At 35.2% G+C, this 24819-nt stretch overlaps 1 protein-coding gene and 1 non-coding gene across 6 annotated transcripts in view; one reads left to right on the forward strand and one right to left on the reverse strand.

Moving 5' to 3' along the window:
* Nucleotides 1-24819, forward strand: part of ACER3 (alkaline ceramidase 3) — a 198693-nt gene that overhangs the window by 154530 nt on the left and 19344 nt on the right. For 4 of the 5 annotated variants that reach the window (XM_032489481.1, XM_032489477.1, XM_032489479.1 and 1 more), the window contains 3 exons: nt 207-288; nt 4886-4921; nt 18774-18832. In XM_032489481.1, the coding sequence (XP_032345372.1) occupies nt 207-288; nt 4886-4921; nt 18774-18832 (177 nt within the window). The remainder of the gene's footprint in view (nt 1-206; nt 289-4885; nt 4922-18773; nt 18833-24819) is intronic. The other variant, XM_032489478.1, reaches the window with a different exon arrangement.
* LOC116666717 lies at nt 18386-18633 on the reverse strand. Its single transcript, XR_004323620.1, has one exon. It is a non-coding gene; the product is annotated as a small nucleolar RNA SNORA53 (small nucleolar RNA).

Consider the following 24819-nt stretch of genomic DNA (forward strand, 5'->3'; position numbering starts at 1 on the left):
CATTGGCCCAGTTTAAGTCAGGTGTCTGCTCCTGGTCCCCACAGCCTCTTGGAGGCTCTAGGCAGTGTGGGTTCTCTAAAATGAGAGTGTGGGTGAGAGGAAATGATGGGCAGAGGGGCATGTATACAGTGGTAAAATAGTGTTCTATTTGTTTTCCTAGTTATATATTCTAAAGCAAGTTTTTTTTTTTCTCTTTTCTTTTTAAGGTTTGAATGTTTCAAGGTGAAGAACTCTGTAAACTACCATCTGCTTTTTACCTTAATTCTATTTAGTTTAATAGTAACCACAGTAAGTCATTTTTTGTTTCTAACAGATTAAGCATGTGAACTAACCATTTATGGAGTTTGATACATTTTGCTTCCATTGTTTGCTTCATGCTGTTCAAACTGAAATATTTCTACACAAAACTTACAGATATTTCCTTTGTTTCCTGTTTAGGTGTTATTTCTCAACAAAAAGTTGGAACAACTTTTAAAAACATCTGGCTTTTTTTTTTTTTTTTTTACAAGAGGGGGGAACGTCAAAAGGCAGATATTTAGTAGCAATGGAAAAAAATTAACTTTTCCTCCTATTTGTTAAAAAAAAAGAGAGAGAGATTGGCTCTGCTCTGTTGGGCCTAGTGTCACTATTACAATGGTTAACCTTTTCCAAATAGAGTGAGCTAGCTGATCACTTCTGATCCTACCCTAGTGTTTTTTTTCCTCAAGTGAATTACATTTTGTATTGAGATATTCATCTCAACAAACTTTTATCACATAGCATATCAGGCAATAGAAAAATACAAAGATGACTAAGAAGTGGTCGCTATGCTTGAGGAGGGCATTCTAGAAGGGAAGTCAAAAATGTAAACAGAATTGTATCAAAAGATGATAATTGCAATAATAGAGGTAAAAACTAGATATATGATGATGAAGTAAAGGAAGATTACTGGAGATTGAGTAGGTCAAAGAAAGCTGCAGAAAGGTACACTTGAGCTGGGTTTTAATTGATGATTAGGGGTTCACCAGGCCCCTAGGTAAGAGTGTTGTGAAGCACTTTTAAATAGACCATTACATTGTCCACAGGCATAGAATCTTGGAACACATAGTGAACTATCATTTTTAAGTGCTTAGTATGTGCCAGATACTGTACTGAGTACTTTACATTTATTTTCTCATGAAATCATCACCGTCAGTGGAATTGGGAGAGATTTAATATGCCTGGATCATATGTTAAGTAGTGAGGAATGAATGAGTCTAGCAAATTAGACAAATATCAGATTATAAAGACCCTTGTACTTGTTTAAGCTTGGATTTTATCTTCAAGGTAGCATGGAACCATTAACTGGTGTAAAGTAGAGGAAAAGCATAATTAGATATGTGTTTTATAAAGATTTGATTATGGAGGATGGATTAGAAGAGTATGAGACTAGACCTCAGGAATTTTGCATTTGCTGAGGCAAGATATGAGACTTAAACTGAAGTAAAATAGCTGTCATAAGTAATCCATAGTACTTGTGACCCCTTAAGTAGGAAGGCATAGGAATGGAGTAAAAAGAAAGAATTGTCTAGAATGATTCCTCGTTTGTGGCCTAGTTGTCAGGATACATAGTAGGTCCTTAACCAAGACAGGAAACTTGGAGGATGAGCAGATTTTCCAGGAAAGATAATGAGTAGGTTTGTGTCATGGAGTACGGGTAGGGTAAAGTTCAATTTAGAATGTGCTGAGGTTGAGGTGCTTGATATTAATGTTACCATAGCCTTAACAAGTAGGCTGAGCTGAAGATGTGGATTTGGGAGTTGTCACGTCATGGGTAGTAGTAGAAATGCAGGAATCGATGAACTGGCACACACATAGCATGGACCATTATGATGACCAAAGGTACAACCCTATGGAACACTGTTTTTTTTTTTCACAGCAATAAAAAAAATAATATACATATATGATATTGTACCCTAAAAGTTACAGTTGATTTGTCTGTTTGACATTTAAAGCCTGTCAGTATACAAATTCTTTCTAAGATAAAATCAGGATATCTCATTTTATAATGCCTAAGTATTTCAGTAAGAATCATCATCTTAAATAAGAATTTAAATTGATACATTTAAGGTATACCACGTGATGATTTGTTACACATATACATAGTGAAAAGATTACTACAGTCTGGCTCATTAACATATCTTCTCACATAGTTACTTATTTTTCTGTGTGACGAGAGCACCTAGATGAAAGCATCTCCTCTTATAGTAAGCTTCCAGAATTCAGGTCAGAGTTTTTAACTATGGTCATCATGCTGAACATTCAAACACTGACCACTTGAGAGCCAGGTGAAAGAAATGGAGCCAGAAAAGGAGGCTGATAATAAGTAATCAGAGATGTAAGAAAATCAGGAACACCTGATGTCACAGAGTACAGCAAGATTTCTATAAGGAGGAACAGTGTCAGTTTCCTCTGAGAGGATGAATAAAATGAAATTGAAAGTTTGACCCATAAAAATTTCAGCTAAAAGACCAAGTAACCTTAATGAGGGTGCTGTCAGCCACAGATAGATGGAGGTAGGAGCTAGATCTCAGTCAGTTGAGAAGATGAATAGGAGATTGAAAGAGCATAAATACTCAATTATGTTTCCACATTGCTCTGAGTAGTGCTTTGCATAAATACATACTCATTAATCATGAAAGAATCCTGGAATTTCAGAGGTGAAAGGAAGTCTCGTTACTGTATAAAAGAAGAGATTAATGTCCAGAGAATTGCAGTGACTTGCCTGGCCAACCAAATTATATGGTGAATTGATGGTTGTGAGCTGGTCTTGAGATGAGTTAAGGCCGTGGGACCCAAGGCCACGACTAGAGCATTGAGATGAGTTACAGCCGTGGGACCCAAGGCCACGATCAGAGCATGTTTATAGTATGCAGTAAATAATTGCTCCACACATGCGTCAATTATATAAGATTTAGAACAAAGAAAATAGAAGTACGCATGTGCTAGAGATATTCTGTAAGCCTAAAGAACAAAGAAACTCAGACCGCGCATGTGCTGACAGAAAACAGATAAAAGCAGGACAGGTGCATCATAGGCGCGCACCTCCCTGTGGCAATAAAGTGTTGTTAACCCCATGGTGTCTCCAGCTGAAGTCTGTCCGGCAGTATGGCAACTCCTCGTGCATTTTTTTGTTTGGGCCGCTCACCTCCTAGAACCCCACATCAGCCTCCCTCAGCTGACAATGGTAAAGATTAGACCCCCTTCGTAAATTGAGAACTGATATGGTTGGAAACATAGGCTTGGGAGTCAGTCAGATCTGAGTTTGGACCAATACTTACTGAATAACTGTGGGACTTTGGGCAAGTTACTCAATCTCTCTTTGCCTTAGTTTTCCTCATATGCAAAATGAAAATGATAATAGCATACATTTCATATTAGTTGTGAGAACTAATACCTGGCTCATATTAAGGACTCTAATTCTTCTGCCTTTAAAAATATGCCTTTAAGAGGCATGCCCTTCTGCATTTCTTTTTTTTTTTAGTAACAGTGAGACTCAAATTATATAAAGGAAAATTAGTATTTTGAAATAAATTTCAGAGATTAAAAGCATTCTGCTTTACTAAGTTTAGAGTTATACATATAATAATGTCGCTCATACAGCTTACTAGTAAAGCTCTGTGAATGCTTAAAGGAATAAATCTGCTCTTGTTGTAATGAGGGTAGGAACTTCCTCTAGGAATAAGAAGTTCTGTAGCCAAATTATAAAATTACATAAAATTTGTTAGATCAGCACTACCTTAAATGAGAATATAGAGATGTATAAGAACAGTTCTTGCTGCCAAAAAAGATTATTGCCTTGGAGGGGACAGAAACAAATTAATAAATGCCATAAAGTTTATACATGGACAGTCAGGGTAGAAGGGAGGATGAGTGGCAGATTCTGCATTTAGAGAAGGAATCAGAAAAGGCTTCAAGAAAGCACTATAGTTGGAGCTGAATCTTGAAAAATGAGGATTTCTGAACAAAATAAAAAGCATAAAACTAGCATATTTGGGGTAGCACTATGCTTTCTGGAGCCTAGGATGAGAAAGAGACAAGAGAAGAGGAATAGGCCAACTAGCAAGGCAGGAGCAAGATCATGGAAAGCTTTGAAATTTGGATTTTGTCTTTAAGTGATGGGAGTCATTTCAGGGTTATGATTTAAATTTTGATTCCTCTCTACCATGTCATTTTAAAGGTGTACTCTTGTCAGACAATAAATGCGTGCAATAAGTAGGCATTGAACTTAATCACCCATGTGACATCGGCGCCTAAAACTAGGGTTTATGTAACTAGGAATACATCTAGGTGAGTGAGTTAGAGGTTTTCGGAAGCAGAAGAAAGGATAAGAAATTTGTTGTGAATGTTTATTAGCACCTATTATGTGCTAGACAGTTGCACATATTTTAGCTTATTATTGCTTACTGTTATTCCCATTCTCCAGATAAGGAAAAATGAGTAGGAAGTCAGTGGCAGAGTTTGAAATTTAACTCTTGTCACCAAGTCCAGCATTCTTGCTACTGTAGAGTAGAGCAGATGTGCTGCAGCGATTATCAGCATAACCTCCTCAGCCCTCATGAGTGTCTGTGCTTCTCTGGCCCTCCTTGATGTTGATACAGAGGCCAAGAGGCTAGAATAATCCCTAACAGCTTTAAAACATTTAGTTTACCATGATAAAGCTAGCACCGGAGCAGTGCCACATGTAGGTATTAGCCCCTTCGTGGTATGCCACCTAATCTGATTGGTTTTATGTGGCTTGAGTCAGATCTAAGAAGCAAGACTAGGGAAGCAGAAGAGATTTGAGATTTGCAGAGTAGTTGGAATAGGTTTTCTTTCCCCTTCATAATGCATTTCATTCACATATGTTTTTGTTAATATTTTTCAGGTTTACCTTAAGGTAAAGGAGCCTATATTCCATCAGGTAATTTTTAAAAATTATTACACATTGGATTATTTAACCTGCCTTCTATTTTCCTTTTCTAGTAAATTATATGCATATACAACTTCTGAAAATGAAATGTTAAATGTTTTGGGGAGTAACAGTGTTTAAAACAGGGATTGCAAATTCAAGTTCCTACAGGAGCCAGATGTAGGTGACAGGAATATACCAAGAACAACCAGTGCCCAGGCCCAGCTGGCTGTTGGTAGACAGTCATTCAGGTGCAGCACTGCTCTCATAAGCAGAAAAAAAACAGGAAGCATTAGGCACATGCACATATAAACATTATTTTTATGACATTATTTTCTAGGAAAGATAGGGGGAAAATATTCTAGGAATTTTCAGTCTAATATACATTTTAGTTAGTTTTTTTCAAGTAGGAGGTTATTTCCATCAAGGGAAACAAACATAGGAAACTTTAATGTAAGAAATGATTTAAGTGCATCCTAGAGTGAAACCAGAGTGAAATAAAGTGTCAAACCCTAAATAAAGAGAGCTATTGTTTGTTGAGAGCTATGATGTGCCTGTCATTCTGCTCATTACTGCATTGACTCTAATCTCCCCAGTAGTCCTACAAATTAGGGATTATTGTCTACATTTTAAGGGAAATGAGCTCAGAAATATTAGGTAATTTGCCCAGGGTTACACAGTTATTAAGGGACAGAGCCAGGATTGTAACTAGATTTGTTTGACTCTTGTCAGTATTCTTTTAACAAACTAGCAAACAAACAAAAATAAGTAAGTATGCAGGCGTACATTTCAGGAAGATTAGAAGCCTTCTACTTTTAGAATATTTTGTGCTTATAAAGAAAAAAAAAGTTGCTGTAACTTTTAAAACTTATAGTAGACAATAATCATCTGAAATCTGTTTTTTGAAATAAATTCCAGATCCATATAATTGTGCCTTGCTGTTTCACAGGTCAGCTGAGTAGGTGTACTAATGTAGATATTATGGGGGAGGACATTCTCACTTTCCTGTTTATTATAGCTTGAAATGGTTTCATTATGTAGTTACCCCTTTATTAGAAAGATTTGTTGACACAGTGTAAAAAAATGAAGTAAGTTTATTTATGTGGAAAATACTTCAGTTTTTATAAATTTCTTGTTTGCCTTTATAAGAAAGAAAAATCCATAACCACAAAAAAGAAAACTTGGAAATTTGAGTTACTTTTTCTAAGTTTATGACCATCAATTTTCCATTTTGTGTTTTAGACCCATTTGATACTATGGTTATATAATAGAAGTAACAAACTACTCATAACTTCCCATGCTGCAATTCTCATGTTTTTCCAGTCATAAATATCTTCTTCTCTGTATATAGGGAAGATGCACAGATACCTGTATATGCTGATAGGAAGGGACGCAGTTGAAAATTTATAGTTATGGCTTATATCCTAGGACTTAGATATCAGGATAGGGAAGTGAAGAGGTAGGGGAATGCTAAGTTGAAGTAGATAAGCAATCTGAAAGTAGGACATTCATTCATTCAACAGATGTTTACTGTGTACTTTCTCAGTACCAAATTCTGAGCTGGAAGTTGGAAATGAAAAGGCAGAAGAGCAAAGACTTTTGAGATCTAAAGTCAGACAGACCTGAATTCAAACCAGTCTCTCCACTTAACTTACTGTATACTCTGGATAAGTTACTTCTTTGAGCTTTGGTTTCCTCATTATTCAACAGATACTTTCTAAGTGCCTTCAATATGCCAGGTGCTGTACTTGGCTCAGAAGATATACTAGTGAATGAAATAATGAAGTCCCTGCTCTTATAGCGCTCAACAGACTGCATCTCTAAAGTTGGTATAGTAATCTTCTAAAGTTATCTGAGTATTAAATGAAAAAATGCATATAAAACTTTAGCACATATTAGACACTCAGTAAATGTTAACTAATCTTAATATACAAAGGCACATAAGACATGGCTGCTGGTCTCAAGGAACTCACTGGTCAGGAAGATTGACTTACAAAACAATGTTTGCAGTGTATATGTTTTGTAATAGATAGGTAAAAGCTGTGCTAATGAAGACGAGCAGTCTTTCTGCTTACGTGACTCAAAATAAGACTACAAAATACATCTATTGTGTATAGCTGAATTATTACTTACTCTAGTATTGAAAAACAAGGAAAGTTGCCCACTATTTTGATACAATAGTATTTCTCTCTACTTTGTAAAGCTTTTTTGAAGAGGCCTTTACCTCAAATGTCTAATCTAGAATATCCTATGCTGATCTGTTAAGTAATTAGAATTACTCAGTTCTATTTATATTTATGCCTTGAAAAAAAAAAAGTACCCCTAATTATTTTCTGGGTATCATTCTTAAGAGAACTGCTTTTTTCTGAGAATCTTCTAATTATCAAAGCTTGGAGTATTGCTTTCATTCTTTCATATAACTCTTGGTATTCTTATGCCCAGAAACTTAGAAAATTGTTTTGGAATTTATGATAAGAATTACAATAACTTTCTAAGTATAATGGGAAAGGAAGGAAAAGCAATGTAATCTAACCTAAAGGAGCTCTGGCTTGAGACTGGAATCTAAATTTCTTACCACTTTGATTTCTTGAAGCTTGGAATCTCAATTTCTTGCCACTTTCTTATCAATAGAATAATTTCTTGCTGTACCTATTAATCAATTTCTTCATCTGTAAAATGTTCAAAACAAGGAAAGATATTATTTCACAAGGATAATGTAAAAATAAGAGGATGCAAAGCACAAGGCAATAAACATAATAGTACAGTGTGGTACTAAAAGTACATATTAAGACGTAGGACGACGTGCATAAATTTCTGCCTATGATGATCATGGAAAGCCTCCAAAAGGAGATATTTGAGTTGGGCCTAGAGAGATAAGTAGTGATAGCACAATTAAAAATATCTGTCACAACAAGGATGATTGTCTTGCAAATCAGATTAGCTTCCTGAGGGGGAATATAGTGATAACAGTTCTACTTGACTGTATTAAATCCACAGTGATCCAAACATCTCCCAAAGAGAACCAAATGCTATTTGTTTAACTTGATGGCCTTGCAACAAGGATAATACTCAAATCGCATAGCTGCCACATTCGATATCTTAAGGAGGAGAAATAGAAGAAAAGCGTACACGAGGACAGATTAAAAGAACGTTTAAGAAGATAGTGAACCCTCTTAAAGCAACTAATTGACAAATCAGTAATTGAATATCACAGATGAGATCTCATCTAATGTCTCAAAGAATACTGTTGCTTAAAATCTTGCCAAAGTAGATGTCTTCTAAAAATTGTTTCTAGATACAACATACTGGTGTTTCGTTACTGTACAACATATCGGTATTTCATTACTGCCCCTTCCATTTTTTTTCTAATTTGACCCTCAAGGTTTGCAAGAAAGAACACACTATGTAAACAATTTGAAAAACAGGAACTTAAGCAGGCTTATTTAAATTTTATTCTATTCTGTTTCTTTGTGCCATTTTATTACAAATTAGGTTTGTAAGGAAACTATTACGTAAGTACACTTGGAAAAGAAGCTGACATTTTTTAGTATTTACTATGTGCTGAGTATTGTATATTCTTTCATACAGTTTATATAAATTGACTCACTCATTATCTTACTAAAATATCAACAAACCTATTTAGGAATTATCTTCATTTTTTAGGTGAGATAACTGAGAGTCATAAAGGTTAAGTAATTTGCCCAGTGTTTCTCAACTAGTTAGTTACTGAAATTGATCCCAGGTCTTTTTTATTCCAAAGCCCCCATATTCCTTTTATAATATGGTATGCCACTATTACAGATACTTTGGAATCTAATATATCAGAAAGATCTATTTTTAAAAGGAGTGAAAACTGCTATTTAGATTTTAGTACAGTAATGAATTTAGAAAAAAAATGTGAAGACTGACTGTAAACTTACGTATAGCTATGCTTTCTTTTAAGTAAACTTGAATTCAGTTATCAATGTTAAAAACTTCCCAAAGTCAAATATAAGTGAAGTACTTCGAGGATGATAAAAAAAAAAAAAAAGATTAAGTAATTTTTATAGAAGGATTTCAGGAGAGCTTCACACAGGAGATGACATTTGAGCAGGATTTGACCATGGAACTTTTATAGAATGTCTCTTAATATCTCTCAGCACAGTAGCATTTTGGGGGATATTGTTGGGGAAATCCTGTCCTAAATACGAGATAGATCTTGCAGAACATGAGATGAGAAAGAAGACTGGAACTAAATTGTGAATCACTGGTTGTCAGGCTAACGTTTGGATCTTACGCTTTTGCCATTGACAGAAGCATAACATTATAAGATCTATTTCAGATAATTCTGGCAGTTTTATGTAGGTTGGATCAGAAGGCTATATTTTATGGGCAGATTTTAAACCAATTCTGAATATCTATAAGAACTGTTTTTACCAGTAGGCCACATTGCCTTAGGAGATACGTTTTATAGTTATAAAGTAATATCTATATTTAGCTTATTACAGTTTAAATTATCATTTAATTATGTAGGAAGCACCAACCTTTTAGCCTTATTGTGAGAATAACTTAACTCCCAAAATAAAATGCCTCTTACATCCCTACTTTGACTGTAATTATAGAAATAAACCATAGTCATCTAGTTCAACCTCTTCATTTTACAAATGGGAGTCCAAGACCAAGATAGCTGAGGTGACTTGTTCAAGATTATATAGTAAGGCAGTAATCAGGTGGTAGAAAAATCTAGGTCTCCCAATTACGGCCCTTGACTTTTTCTGTTAGAGATTCTCTCTACTATGGGCAGTTGATTGTCATATAATGAGTAAATCCATTATAAACTGCAAATGCCTAAATCCCATTACCTATCACCATGATAGGTTCCCAATTACTAGGGCTTTATCACAAATCCCTACCTCATCCTCACCCTGATAAACTGTTTTTGACCACAGGTAAGCTGAGTGCCTTTCTCCTAGAGAGAAAGACTTGGGCATTTGAAAAGGAAACTAATAACTATTCTAGAGGGTTAGTATGGAATTCTTTATTTATTGTTTAAGTATTTTTTATTTTTAAACAATATCAAACTTATAGAAACATTGCAAGAACAATACAAAGAACTTTTTCCCCGGAACCACTTGAAAGTATATTGTCAACATGTTGGAGCGTGATAACTTATGATAGAGTCTACTAGACTTCTCCATTGTAAAGTTATTCTCTGTCCTTTCATTATTAATAAGAACTTTGTAGAAAAATATTCTGTTGCTTATGAAAATATTTGTAATTATATTTTTTAGTTAAATCATTTTTTAATTGAAGTATAGTTTATAATGTATTGATTTCTGATGTACAGCATAGTGATTCAGTTACATGTGTGTGCGTGAGTGTGTGTGTGTGTGTGTGTGTGTGTGTATTCTTTTCATTTTCTTTTTCATTATAGGCTATTACAGATACTGAATATAGTCCCCTGTACTATGCAGTAGGACCTTGCTGTTTATCTATTTTATATATAGTAGTTAGTATCTACAAATCCCAAACTCCCAATTTATCCTTCCACCAGCCCCTTTCCCCATTGGTAACGACAAGTTTGTTTTCTATATCTGTGAGTCTGTTTCTGTTTTGTAAATAAATGCAATTGTCTCATTTTTTTTTAGATTCCACATATAAGTAATATCATATGGTATTTTTCTTTCTCTTTCTGGCTTATTTCACTTAGAATGACATTCTCCAGGTCCATCCGTGTTGCTGCAAATGGCATTATGTTGTCCGTTTTTATGGCTGAATAGTATTCCATTGTATAAATATACCACATCTTCTTTATCCAGTCATCTGTGGATGGACATTTAGGTTGCTTCCATGCCTTGGCTGTTGTAAATAGTGCTGCTATGAACATTGGGATGCATGTATCTTTTCAAATTAAGAGTTTCATCTGGATATATGCCCAGGAGTAGGATTGCTTGATCATATGGTAAGTCTATTTTTAGTTCTTTAAGGACTCTCTATCCTTTTTGCCATAATGGCTGCACCAAACTACATTCCCATTAACAGTGTAGGTAGGCTCCCTGTTTTCCACACCCTCCCCAGCATTTATCATTTGTGGATTTTTTAATGATGGCCCTTCTGACTGGTGTGAGAGGAGAAATTACAACCAACACCACAGACATACAAAAAACTCTAAGAAATTACTATAAACAACTATATGGCAACATATTTAACAACCTAGAAGAAATGGACAAGTTTCTAGAAACACACAGTCCACCAAAACTGAATCAAGAAGAAATAGATATACGCCCAGGAGAGGAATTCCTGGGTCATATGGTAAGTCTATTCCTAGTCTTTTGAGGAATCTCCATACTGTTTTCCAGAAGGAACCCTACTTCAAAATGACACCTGCAGCCCAGTGTTCATAGCAGCACTATTTACAATAGCCAAGAGATGGAAACAGCCTAAATGTCCATCAACAGTTGACTGGATAAAGAAGATGTGGTATATTTATACAATGGAATACTATTCAGCCATAAAAACGGACAACATAATGCCATTTGCAGCAACATGGATGCTCCTGGAGAATATCATTCTAAGTGAAGTAAGCCAGAAAGAGAAAGAAAAATACCATATGAGATTGCTCATATGTGGAATCTAAAAAACAACAAAAACAAACAAACAAACAAAACATAAATACAAAACAGAAACAGACTCACAGACATATAATACAAACTTGTGGTTGCCAAGGGGGCAGGGGGTGGGAAGGGATAGATTGGGATTTCAAAATATGGAATAGATAAACAAGATTATACTGTATAGCACAGGGAAATATATACAAGATCTTATGGTAGCTCACAGAGAAAAAAATGTGACAGTGAATATATATATGTTCATGTATAATTGAAAAATTGGGCTCTACACTAGAATTTGACACAGCATTGTAAAATTATTATAAATCAATAAAAAATGTTAAATTTATTTATTTATTTATTTTAAAAAAAGAAGAAATAGATAATTTGAACAGACTGATCACTAGAGATGAAATAAAATCAGTAATTAAAAAAACTTCCTTTAAACGAAAGTCCAGGACCAGATGGCAAACATACAAAGAACTTATACCAGTCCTTCTCAAACTCTTCCAAAATATTAAAGAGGAGGTAGCACTTCCAAACTCATTCTGTGAAGCCACCATTACCCTGATACCAAAACCAGGCAATGACACTATTAAAAAAGAAAATTATAGGCTAATATCTTTGATGAACATAGATGCAAAACTTCTTTAATATTCACAAACTGAATCCAGCAATATGTAAAAAAGATTATACACTACAATCAAGTTGGAGTCATCCCAAGTTTGGTTCAACATACACAAGTCAATCAATATGATATACCACATCAACAAAAGAAAGGGAAAAAAATCACATAATCATCTCAGTAGACACAGAAAAAAAATTGATAAAATTCAACATCCATTCAAGATAAAAATTTACCAAAATGGGTATAAAGGGAATATATATCCAAATAATAAAAGCTATTTATGGCAAACCCACAGCTAACATAATACTCTATGGTGAAAAGTTGAAAGCCCTCCCACCAACATCTGGAACAAGACAAGGATGCCCACTCTCACCACTTCCATTCAGCGTAGTATTGGAAGTCCTAGCCATAGTAATCAGACAAGAAAAAGAAATAAAAAGTATCCAGATTGAAAAGAAAAGGTAAAATTGTCACTATATGCTGATGACATGAAAGTATATATAGACACCCCTAAAGACTCCACACAAGAACTATGAGAGCTGATAAACTAATTCAGCAAGGTAGCAGGATACAAGATTAACGTACAGAAATCTGTTGCATTTCTTTATACCAACCATGAAATACCAGAACAGGAAAGTAAAAAAAAAAAAAAAAAAAAAATCCCTTTTAAAGTCTCATCCAAAAAAATAAAATACTTAGGAATAAATTTGTTAAGTATTAAATTTTGAATTTATATATTTTTATCTCTGTGGATTCTTATATCCTTATTTTATGCAATGGGTTATGATTCATTAGTATCATTGTTTATTTTGGTGTACAAATTGTCTCAGATGTGGCCAGTGGAGTGGAGCACTTTCAAACTCATGTCTGTGTCCTTTTGATACGTTTCTATCATTCTTTAAGTACTTCTTACTTTCTGGCACAAGAAGATGTTCTTGGCTCATCTTGTTCTGTCCCTGTTCCAGACTTGATCTCCATGGACCCTGGTTTCTTTTAGTGGAGAATGGAATTTAGAAACCAGATCCAAGTGCTAGATAACTGACTACATATGTCTTTCCTCTGTTAGACTGAGTGCTTTGAGGTCAGGAATATTGTGTCTTTTCATCTTTGAACAGTGAATGCCTAGTCCAGTGGTTGTCACTTAGTTGATGTTCAGTAAGTACTTGGTGGAAAATAAACTGGTCGATTATTTGGAATTTCTCTCCATATTTTGGCTTAATCCAAGGAATAGACCATAAGGAATGAGTCATGGAGAATATTAACTCTGAAGAAATGCTGAAAGTCAGACTCCCTCATTATCAAAATAATTATTGTATATCTGCAGTTTCCAGAGTCCCATACTACAACCCCATCCCACTTAATTTGTCCTCTTTTACCTCCCAGTTTCATCTATTTTCAAATCTTTCCACTCAGGCATCTTAATGTCATATCATGGAACAAAAAAAATTGTTTTTCTGCTTTTTTCAAAATGCTTTAGTTTTCTTTCTACTAATAAAAATACAACCTGCTTTTTTCCTAGGCTATAGGATAAATACCAGGTCTCAGTTTACATACAGCATATTTCTAGGATGATTTAGTAGGGAGAAAACACTAATAATAGTTTTATAGTCTTTGGAGCTTTGAGACTGAAAAAATTATTAAATACAGAAAGATATGAAAAATTCTTGTAAAAATATTTTTAGCTGAAAATTATAAGGAGCAGGAAAGTATGTATTCTATTATCTTTTTTATTTTAAAAATGGCTAATGTTAGAATATGCACAGAAAAAAGTTTCAAAAATTATGTGGCAACCTCTAACTTCAAGAAAGTCTGGGAAATCAAGTTTTATAGCTGGGTATATTGCCAACCTAGTAAAATCAGTCTTCTATAAAGGTGGAGGAGAGAATAAATACTGAGTGGGCCACTAGCAGGGTCTGCCACAGATTCCTAGGGGAGAGTCAGAATGTATGGGGTAGAAGTGCTTGTGAAGAGAAGAAAATTAATTTGAAAAAGCCCCATTGTACTTCCAGGGTATAGGTTCCTATCCATCATTTGATGTGTTTAACATACTCCCTGAACAATCCGTTCCCCTTGACTTCTCTATGCTGATGATTCATAAATCTGTTTCTTTAGCTCAAGTTTTTTTTCCTAAGGTTTAGACCCAGATATCCAACTCCTGCTGGAGATCTCTACTTGCATACCTTACTGTCACCTCAAACTCTAAACAGAACCTGAAATGAAATCAACATTTTTATCCCCTATCTTTCTTATCTTTCTTTTTATATTTTCTTTAATCCAGTAAATAATTTCACCACAAACCTAACTGCCTAAGTCATAAACCACACCAAAATTGACTTTCCCAGCTTATAATAACTACCATATCAAATTAATTATCAGTCTAAGCTTTAAATATCTCCCTAATCTATCCATTTCTCTCCTTTATCATTGATACTATCATAGTTTAGGACTCATCTCTCACCTAGGTTATTGCAATACCTTGTCATAGGTCTGTATTCCATCAGTCTTTCCTCCCTCTAACTCATTCTCCACCCAACAAGACAGAGGTCTCTAATACATGAGTGATCATGTTTAACTACTGCTGAAACTTTCATTGGCTTTACATTGTTCTTAAGATAAAGTGCAACTCTTTAAGGTGACTTGAAAAGCCAGGTTTAACTTCTGCTTACTTTTCTGACTTCATTTTTCCCACTCTTTTCTTCAGCAATATATTCTAGACAGCCTTACTTGCTTCTAGTCCCCAGAATATAAGCTATGCCAGTTACTCTCTTCTACCTTCTATTAATAATGCTTGTCCTACTAATGCTTCAGTTATGAACATTATATCCTCCATGATAGTCTTTTTTTCTTCTGGTTTTGTTGAGATGTAATTGACATACAACACTGTGTAAGTTTAAGATGTACAGCATGACTTGACTTACATACATCATGAAATGATTACCACAATAAGTTTAGTGAACATCCATCATCTCCTGTAAATAAAAACTAAAGAAATGGAAGTTTTTTTTCCTTTTGATGAGAACTCTTGTGATTTACTCTCTTTACAACTTTCATAAATAACGTACAGCAATGTTAATTGTATTTATCACGTTGTACATTACATCCCTAGTCCACGAAAGTCTTTCTGATCTGCCTAAGTCTGGATTAGGTAGCCTTCATATGGGCTTACAAAATACTCTGTACAGTCCCTGTCATAGTTAAAATACGACATTTTAATTATCTGGTTATTATCTCTTCTCACTAGATTGTAATTTCTGTGAGGGCAAGTATGCCTTTCTTCACCATGATAGCAGCTTGGCTGCAATTATGGATTCAAGCTGGCAATCAGTCTCCTGTAGTCTTTAATCTAATACTGTGTTTACTTAGCTTTATTGGAAGATTCAAGGTGGAGGATAATAGCAGGTGTAACATTTTCATCTCATCAGGAGATTCAGAGCTATTCACCTACACAGCTTCTTTTGCCCTCTCATCCGCATAAGTTGTGTACATCTGCCAGGGATGAGCTAAGTGTAGTGGAAGTCACCGTAACATGTAGAAGCTACAACCCCTTTTCCCTACAATTCTTTTGTTTTTTAATTACCATTCTTTATAATAGATATCTTTTATAATGTTCTTAAGTGCTGACTGACAAGGATATTAAGCAACCTTCATACACTGCTGGTGGGAGTGTTCAGTGGTATAACCGCTTTGGGAAATAGTTTGTAAAAACTAGTTAAGTTGAATTTATGTGTATTCTGTGATCCAGCAGTTTGGCTTCTAGGCATATATCCAGTAGAAATCCCTGAACGTTGTGTGTGTGTGTGTGTGTGTTTGTTATAAATAGCTAAAACTTAGACACCAATATCCGTCAGCAGTAGTATGGATATATAAAATATGTATATTCAAATAATGGAATATTAGATAACAATGAAAACTGATACACAGCAGCTCTTATAACAAGTTGCATGAGGCTCACAAACATAATATTGATTAAAAGAAGCTTGACACAAAGATATATTCTAGAGTTCCATTTATAATGAGGTTCAAAACAGACAAAACTACACTCTAATGTTAGAAGTCAGAATAGTGATAAACCTTAGGGAAGAGAGGGTGTAGGACTTGAGAGAGATATGAGAATGATTTATAGTAACCTGCCAAGGTTCAATTTTTTGACCTGCAGAGTCAAAAACTGCAAAGATACTTGTTTTGTGATAATCATCAAACTGTATTTGTTTTGAGCACTTTATGTATGTGTTATATTTCAATTTTAAAAATTTTAAAGTTATAAAAGGAACAAGTAAATAAGCAAATGACAGACAACTGAATGAAAAAGTAGGTTTGAACAGTATAGGAGGACATCAAATGGCCAGTGAACATAGTATACAGTGTTGAGCATGTAATCAGGGAAATATATATTAAAAACCACATAGGTTGACAAAAATTTTGAAGTCTGACTGTATCATGTGTTGCTGAGTATGTGACACAAAAGCAACACTCATACATGTTAGTTGGAGTAAATGTTGGTATAACCACTTTCAAAAGCAGTTTTGCATTTTTAGTCGTTTTGATAATACATATACCCTCTGACCCAGCAATTACATTCCTAGGTACATACAGTGGAGAAACTTGTGTACATGTGTACTAGAATATATGAATGAGAATGTTCATAGCAGTGAAAACTGGAAATAACCCAAAAATGTCCATCAACACAAGAATGGTATTTGTATTCATTAAATACTATGTAACATCAAAAGTGAATGAGCTATGGCTGCAGACACAACATAACTAAATCTTAAAAGACAAGGCAAAAACAAATGTATGCAATATTATTCTATTGTAAGTTAAAATTAAAATTCAAAAAACAAATTATTACTAGGAGTGCATATTTAGGGGACCAGTTTAAGTTAGTAAATATGTAAAGAAAAACAAGAAAGTTTGTATTATAAAAGTCAGAAGAGTAGTTTCCTCTAAGGAGCAGAGGAGAGGGTTGGACTGGGAAGAGACACATGTAGCACTTCTGGGGTGTTAACAGAGATCCATTTCTTGACCTGAATGGTACTTTCCCAGCTATTGGCTATATAAATATTTGTTAAACTATACATTTATATTCTATGCAGTTTTTCATATTTAATATTTCATACTTTTAAATTAAAAGTTAAATTTTCCTACTAGGTTCAATTTTCCAGGCAGTAGTACCTAGCCAGCACTCAGTATTGAAGGAAAAAAGGTTAGTTGTTAGAGCAAAGTCTAGGAAGATGTGGGAGCATATACAATAAAGAACACTACCTCAGTCAAGAAGAAATGGGCACATCTTTGGAAACTAGGAATGGGAGAAAGAATGCAGAGAAAATGCATATGAATGCAGAAACACTTAGGAGGGGAATTTGAAAGAGTTCAGATTTATACTGTTATAAAATGGGAAGTAGGTACATTTGCTGAAAGTGAAGCTAATGAGAAGGGAAGGATCTCTAGAGAGTATGAGGTAAAACAGCATTTGTTCAGGTTTGGGCAGATATTTAAAATTTCATGTAACCATTCAGAATTCAAATTCCCATGGGACTTCTGATAGTTTAGCATGACTCTTTTTTTTTTTTCATGAACAGTGGGGTTTATTTCAACAGTAAGTTTGAAACTCCTGCCTTTGGCAAGAGAACTACAGTAATTATATCAGAACAGACAATTTCCTACGCTGTCAAATATATAAAAGTTCCTTTTTCATTTTCCTCATCACTGATAAACAAGCAGACTCAGTCCACATTTGCTTCCATCTGTCTACTGAGTTAACCCAAGCTTCTTCTTCAGAGATTCTGGCATCTCAGGTGGAGGAGGGCGAGGAACCCTGAAGCTGACCTTCACAGAGTCATAGATGAACCACTGTAGTGCAGTCAGAGTGCCAATCATGATGATACAGGCAAAGAGTTCCTTCCACACACCTCAAAATCCAAGTCTCTTGAGGACCTGAGAAGCACTGCTACCCTTCTCTTTATTCAACACAGACACCACAGAATCAGCAGGATGAGAAACAATGGCACAGAAGACTCCAGCTATGTAACCTGCCACAAATGTGACAACCAGCTGCTCTGGCTTTGAACATTCACTTCGGGGCTTGGGAACCACAAACTTGTACAATGCTTCAACAGTACATTCAAAGCAGGCGAACTTCATCATGGTGTATGATATCTGTCTCATCCAGAGAGGAGCAACCCCCTTGTAGAATCTAGGAAATCAGAAGGCTTAGTTTACTCAGTTGCATATGTTCTGGCAGAGATTTTCATTATTAACTGAAGTGTCCGCACACCAGTCGAGTCCTGATAGTAAAAAATGGCAGCACAATTGCATGTCATTTCTATCAGAACCTAAGACTAACATGCAGGTATATTTATCTCACACGCCAGTGACTCAAGCCCCTTTGACTATACAACCAAAAAAGTTGCTAGATGTTTCTTTGACTGGAACTACAAGAAACCAGAAGTTTACAAGTAGAACTCAGTTTAAGATTTAGCATGACTCTTAATTATATAATTATACATTTTTTTAAAGTTCTTTCTTTAAAATGTAATGAAAGATAATAAATATTTACATTTAACTGGGAGAACTATTTTTGTAGGCAAAATATATTTCCTTTGCCAATGAATAATGATTTTACTAACTTCATTTTTCCTGTCTTATTCAGGTCATGTATGGAATGTTGGTCTTCACATTAGTACTTCGATCTATTTATATTGTTACATGGTAAGTAGTTTGGATCATCAGCACTATGGTTAGACTATACTCAGGTGGTAAATCTATAGCCTATATTGAAATAACACATAAAACCCAGCTCTAGCAGGGATACTGCTAGAAAACTATAACCCAGCATTTATTATGGTGTATTACAAGGAATACTGATTCTTTAAGCAAGTTGCTAATAGGCATCATGTGAAAACAAGAGTTCCAAAATTAAAGGAATTTGAGGAAAGTTGTGTATGATGGCTTTCTTTTGAATATTTATAATGTACGTAAGTATATTAAAGGTCTTGAAAAATCTTACAATAAAAAAGAAAATAATTGTTTTTATATTTCTCAAACTACTTGATTAAGGAACTCTTTTTACAGAATACCTGTCAAGGAAGGTGGTTAATATCCCAGAGAATCAATGTTCCTGAAAGATCATTTAAGAAATCTTTGTAGAGTTTATGAACATTAAAATAAGAAATATTCGTGTGAGTACCTTACATAGAGCCTGGCCATATAGCAGGTGCTCAGTAAGTAAATAGTATGATTTATGGGTTTATTCCTTTTTTTCCTTTTTTAAATTAAATTTGTTGGTTTGAGGTAATTGTAGAAGCACATGCATTTGTAAGAAATAATAGAGATCCCCTGTACCCTTTACCAAATTCCTCCAATGGTAATGTCTTGCAGAACTATAGTACAATATCACAAGCAGGATTTGACTTTGCCAGAGTCAAGATACAGAACAGTCCCACCACCACAAGGATCCCTGTGTTGTCTTTATGTAGCCCCTCCCACCCCATCCACTCACCCCCTGTTCTTAACCCCTGGCAACCACTAATTTGCTCTTCATTTCTCTAATTTTTTCATTTCAAAAATGTTATATAAATGGAATCATATAGTGTATATAACCTTTGGGATTGGCCTTTTGCACTCAGCATAATACATTGGAGATTAATACAAGTTGCTGAGTGTAGCAATAGTTCATCCCATTCTATTGTGAGTAGTATTCCATGATATGGATGTACCACCATTTAATCATTCACCTGCTGAATGACATCTAGATTATTTCCAGTTTTTTTACTATGACAAAAACTGCTATGAACTTTTGTTTACAGGTTTCATTTGAATAAAAATTTTCATCTGTCTGGAATAAATGTCCAGAGTGAAGTTGCTAGGTTGTAATGACAGTTATATGTTTAATTCTTTTCAAAACTGCTAAACTGTTTCCCAGAGTGGCTCTACCAGTTTACATTCCTACCAGCAATGTATGTGTGACCCAGTTTCTCTGCATCCTTGTCAATATTTGGTGTTGTCACTATTTTTTATTTTTTATTTTAGCCATTCTTACAAGTGTGTACTGATCTCTCATTGTGGTTTTAATTCTCATTTCCCTGATTCTAATGATGTTGAACATATTTTCATGTAGCTGATTTGCCATCTATATCCTCTTTGGTGAAATGTCTGTTCATATTTGCCCATTTTCTGATGGGATTGTTTCTCTTTTTTTCCAGTTGAGTTTTGAAAAAATGGTGACAGCAGGTATCCTTGCCTTGTTCCCAGTCTTGGGGAAAAGTACTTAGTCTTTCAGCATCAAATACAATGTTATCTGTATGGCTTTTTTAGATGCTTTTTATCAAGTTGAGGAAGTTATTCTTTATTCCTAATTTTCTGAGAATATTTATCATGAATGGGTGTTGAATTGTGTCAGATGCTTTTTCCATATCACTTGATTTGATCATATGATTTTTTCTGTAATCTGTTTAGTTTGGTGGATTATATTGATTGATTTTCAAATATTGAACCAGCTGTGTATTCTGAATGAACCCTACTTAGTCATGGTGTAAAAATCTTTCTATATATTGCTGAATAATACTTGTTAATATTTTGTTAAGGATTTTTACATCTATGTTCATGAAAAATATTGGCTTATAGTCTTATTTTTTGTACTGTCTTCGTCTGGTTTTGATATCAGGATAGTATTAGCTTCATAAAATGAATTGGGAAATGTTCCTTCTTCTATTTTCTGGAAGAAATTGTACGGAACTGGTGTTAATTCTTCTTTAAATGTTTGGTAAAATTCCCCAGAGAAACCATCTGGACTTCTTGGGGGGCCAGGATATGACTTATCTTGATATATGTTCCATATGTGTGTTTGAAAAGAATACATATTCTGCTGACATTGGGTAAATGTCTATTAGATGGTGTTGTTTGATAGTTGTGTCAGGGGTCCCCAAGACCACCCTTGGGTTCAAAGATTTGCTAGAAGAACTCACAAAACTTAAACTGTTACACTCGTGATTTATATTTATTACTCAGAGATCAAACTGACACAGCATGGCCTAGAGCCCTAAGCACATTTTTCTTTACGTTATTAGCATAAACATTATGGTGTGGCCCCAGGTGTTAGGTATAGAAAGGCACTCTTATACAGCAGGATATTCCCAGGACTTAAAGGTTATCTTCCAGGAACCAGTCAAGGGCCAATCCTTTTTCTGCGGTATGCAGTGTTTGCACACCCCACGCCCAGCTAAGTAGCCATTTGCTGCACAATGGTGTTGTTGAGTTTTTAATATCCTTGTTGACTTTCTGGCTAGTTGTTCCATCAGTTGTTGAGAGAGGGGTGTTGGAATCTCCAAATATATTTGTTTGTTTATCTATTTCTCAGTCATTCTATCAGTTTTTACTTTATTTTTTCATTCACACCATTTTACAGTTCTGTTGTTTGGTGCATAGACATTTAGAATTCCTATGTCTTCTTGATGGATTGACCCTTTTGTCATGATGTAATGTCCTTTTCTGTCTCTGGTCTTTTTTTTTTTTTTTTTTTTTTGGCCTGAACTCTACTTCGTATCTTACTAATATAGCCATATTAATTTTACTTTCTTTGATTAACGTTTGCATGATATATCCTTTCCACCCTTTACTTTCAACCTGCCTATATTGTTATATTTGAATACAGTTTCTTTTTGGATATCATATAGTTGGCTCATGATTTTGAATCCACTTTTCCAGTCTCTTTTATTTGATGTCTTTAGATCATTTACATTAATGTAATTTTTATATTAAGGATTAAGTCTACTGTTTTATTTTTTGTTTTCTGTTTGTTCTATATTTTCTTTCTCTGTTTTCTTTTTCCTGCCTCCCTGTGAATTACTTGAACACTTTTTAGAATTTCATTTGATAGTTGTGTCAGGGGTCCCCAAGACCACCCTTGGGTTCAAAGGTTTGCTAGAAGAACTCACATAACTAGTGTTTGTGAGTCTCTTTGAATAGCTTTTTTAGTGATTGTTCTTGGTATTACACTATAACATCACAGACTGATGGTGTTAACATTTTACCAGTTCTAGTGAAGTGCAGAACCCTTACCCCCCACCTTTACATACCAGTATTAGTTTCATAGGGCAGTTGCAACAAAGTACCACAAGCTGGATGGCTTAAAACAACTCAAATGTATTGTTCTGGAGGCTGGAAGTCCAAAATCAAGGCATCAGTAGGACCATGCTTCCTCTGAAACCTGCAGGAGAATTCATCCTTACTTCTTTCTGGCTTCTGGTGGTTTGGTGGCAATCTTTGGCATTCCTTCACTCCTAACTTACATAATTCCAGTCTCTGCCTTTGTCATGACATGATATTCTCCCTGTGTCTCTGTGTCTTCACATGGCTGTCTTATAAGGATATGAGTCATATTGAATTAGGAGCCCATCCTACTCCAGTATGACCTCATTTTAACTGGTTATATCTTTAATGACCCTGTTTCCAAATAAGGTTGCATTCTGAGATACTGGGGGTTGAGTCTTGAACGTATCTTTTTTGAGGGAATACAATTCAACCCGTAATAGTCCCTTTTCCTGCCTCACTTAATATATAATTATCTTAATTATTTTCTCTTTGTATTTATAAACACATCAGACAGTATTATGATTTTTGCCCCAACCATGAAACAAAATTTGGAAACTCAAGGAAAATGTATTATATTTAACCATATTTTCACTCGTTCCACTGCACTCTTCCTGACTAACATCCCAAGATTCCTTCTTTCATTATTTCCTTTCTACTTAGAAAAATTCCTTAGCCATTCTTTTAGGGTAGATGTGTTGGCAACACAGCCTCTTAGTTTTCCTTCATCTGAGAATGTCTTGATTTCTGTTTCATTTCTGAAGAATATTTTCATGGATATAAAATTATTTTCTTTTCTTTCAAAACTTGAAAAATGCACCACTTCCTTCTGGCCTTCAAGTTTTCTGATAAGAAATCCTGTCACTTAAATTGTTTCTTTCCCCCATAGTATAGGTGAGGCATTGGTCCTCTCACTACTTTTATTGTTTTCCCCCTTTCTATAATTTTCAGAAATTTGACTGTGTTGTGTCTTGATTTGAATTTCTTTGGGTTTAACCTTTTTGAGGTAGGATCTGCTTCTTGAATCTGTGGTCTTACAGTGTTGTTTGTGGGGGTTTTTTGTTTTTGGGGGTTTTTTTGGTGTGTATATGCCAGATTTGAAAGTTCTCAGCCATTATTTCATTAAGTACTTGTTTAGGCCTGCCCACTTTCTCTTCTCTTTCTGGGACACCAATAACACGCATGCTAGTTCTTTCTTATAGTCCCACAGGTCCCTGAGTGGCAACCTCATTACTGCTAGGTACTGATAGAAGTCCAGGTTCCTCCTCAACCTCTCCTGGCACACAAATAGGGGAAAGAGCTCCTCATTACTGCTGGGCTAGGGTAGGAATTTCCACTCTCTACTAGGCCTTCCTGATACCACCCTGGCTGGGACGGTCAGGAGTGCCTAATTATTTCTTACCATGTGGCCTCCACTGACAGCTCAGTGGTGTGACCTTGTTACCTCTGGCCAGTGGTAGAAATTCTGACTCCCCAGTGGGTCTACTCTGACACCACTACAGTGAGAAGAGAGAAGAACACCTCATTACTGCCACATGAGGATGGAAGTCCAAGCTCCCTCCATGGTCTCCAATGACACTGCAGGAAATGGAGAGTTTGTTACTGCTGGTGGAGAAAGTCCCAGCCCCTCCCTGCTTGACATTACCCTGGCAGGAATTTGGGGCACATTCTTAGGGTCTGATAAGGAATAAAGTCTAGGCTCCCCAGTCAGGCTTTAAAGATAGAGCGGGGAATGAGGCCACAGTTTTTTTTCTGTGGTGTTTGGCTGTAGAATAGTGGCTATTGTTTAAGTTTTCTACCTTGCTAGACTTCCTCTTTCCTGGTTCTTTGGAGAGAGAGCAGAGTTTTTGTTGGACTGTTTCTTTTTCTGTCTGTGCCTAGTGGCATTTCTGGGTTGCTAGCTTCTTCAGTTCTAACTTAGGGGTATATGAGGTGAAAAGAAAACACATGGAACTTATGGTAGCATTACTCAGGTTCCAAAGACCCTAACCAGTCTGACTTCTTCTCTCCACCTTTCAGAGTCTTCTTATGTTTGTTTACACATAATGTTCAAGGTTTTTAATTGTACTTACTGGGAAAAAATAGGGAAACGTACATTTGTTTCATCTTCCTGGAAGCAGAAGTCTACAATTTATTCTGTTTTTAATCTAGGCACCTTACAGAAATGTAAAAAAGCGTAAATCACAGTCCTTGCCTTAAATTCAAGTCTGATAGATAGGGTACCAGTACTTTTAGAAGTAAATGATAGACCTATAAAAAATGGAAATCGTATGAAATAAAAAATTCTTTCATCTACCTGTCACAGCATCTTTCTTTTATCTCCATTCTGTGATCATTTCATTTAGTACTGTTCATTGTTTACTTGTCTGTCTGCCCAACTGGGTTCTAAGTTTCTTAAAGTCTTAGTTGTCTTGATAACCTCTGGAACTCAGAATAGTGCTTACTAGTAAAGATTTTTTAAATCAAATTGAAATGCTAAAACTTCTGTTTCTTTTAATATGTCTGACAAGATATCTGAAAATCTCTCCCATAACAAAACAACCAGAAATTCTGAGTAAAATACAACAAATGTTCTTTTAAATGCATAGCTGAGCTCAAAAGAAAATCCA

The sequence above is a fragment of the Camelus ferus genome, chromosome 10 (genome assembly GCF_009834535.1).
Source record: "Camelus ferus isolate YT-003-E chromosome 10, BCGSAC_Cfer_1.0, whole genome shotgun sequence".
NCBI classification, from domain to species: domain Eukaryota; kingdom Metazoa; phylum Chordata; class Mammalia; order Artiodactyla; family Camelidae; genus Camelus; species Camelus ferus.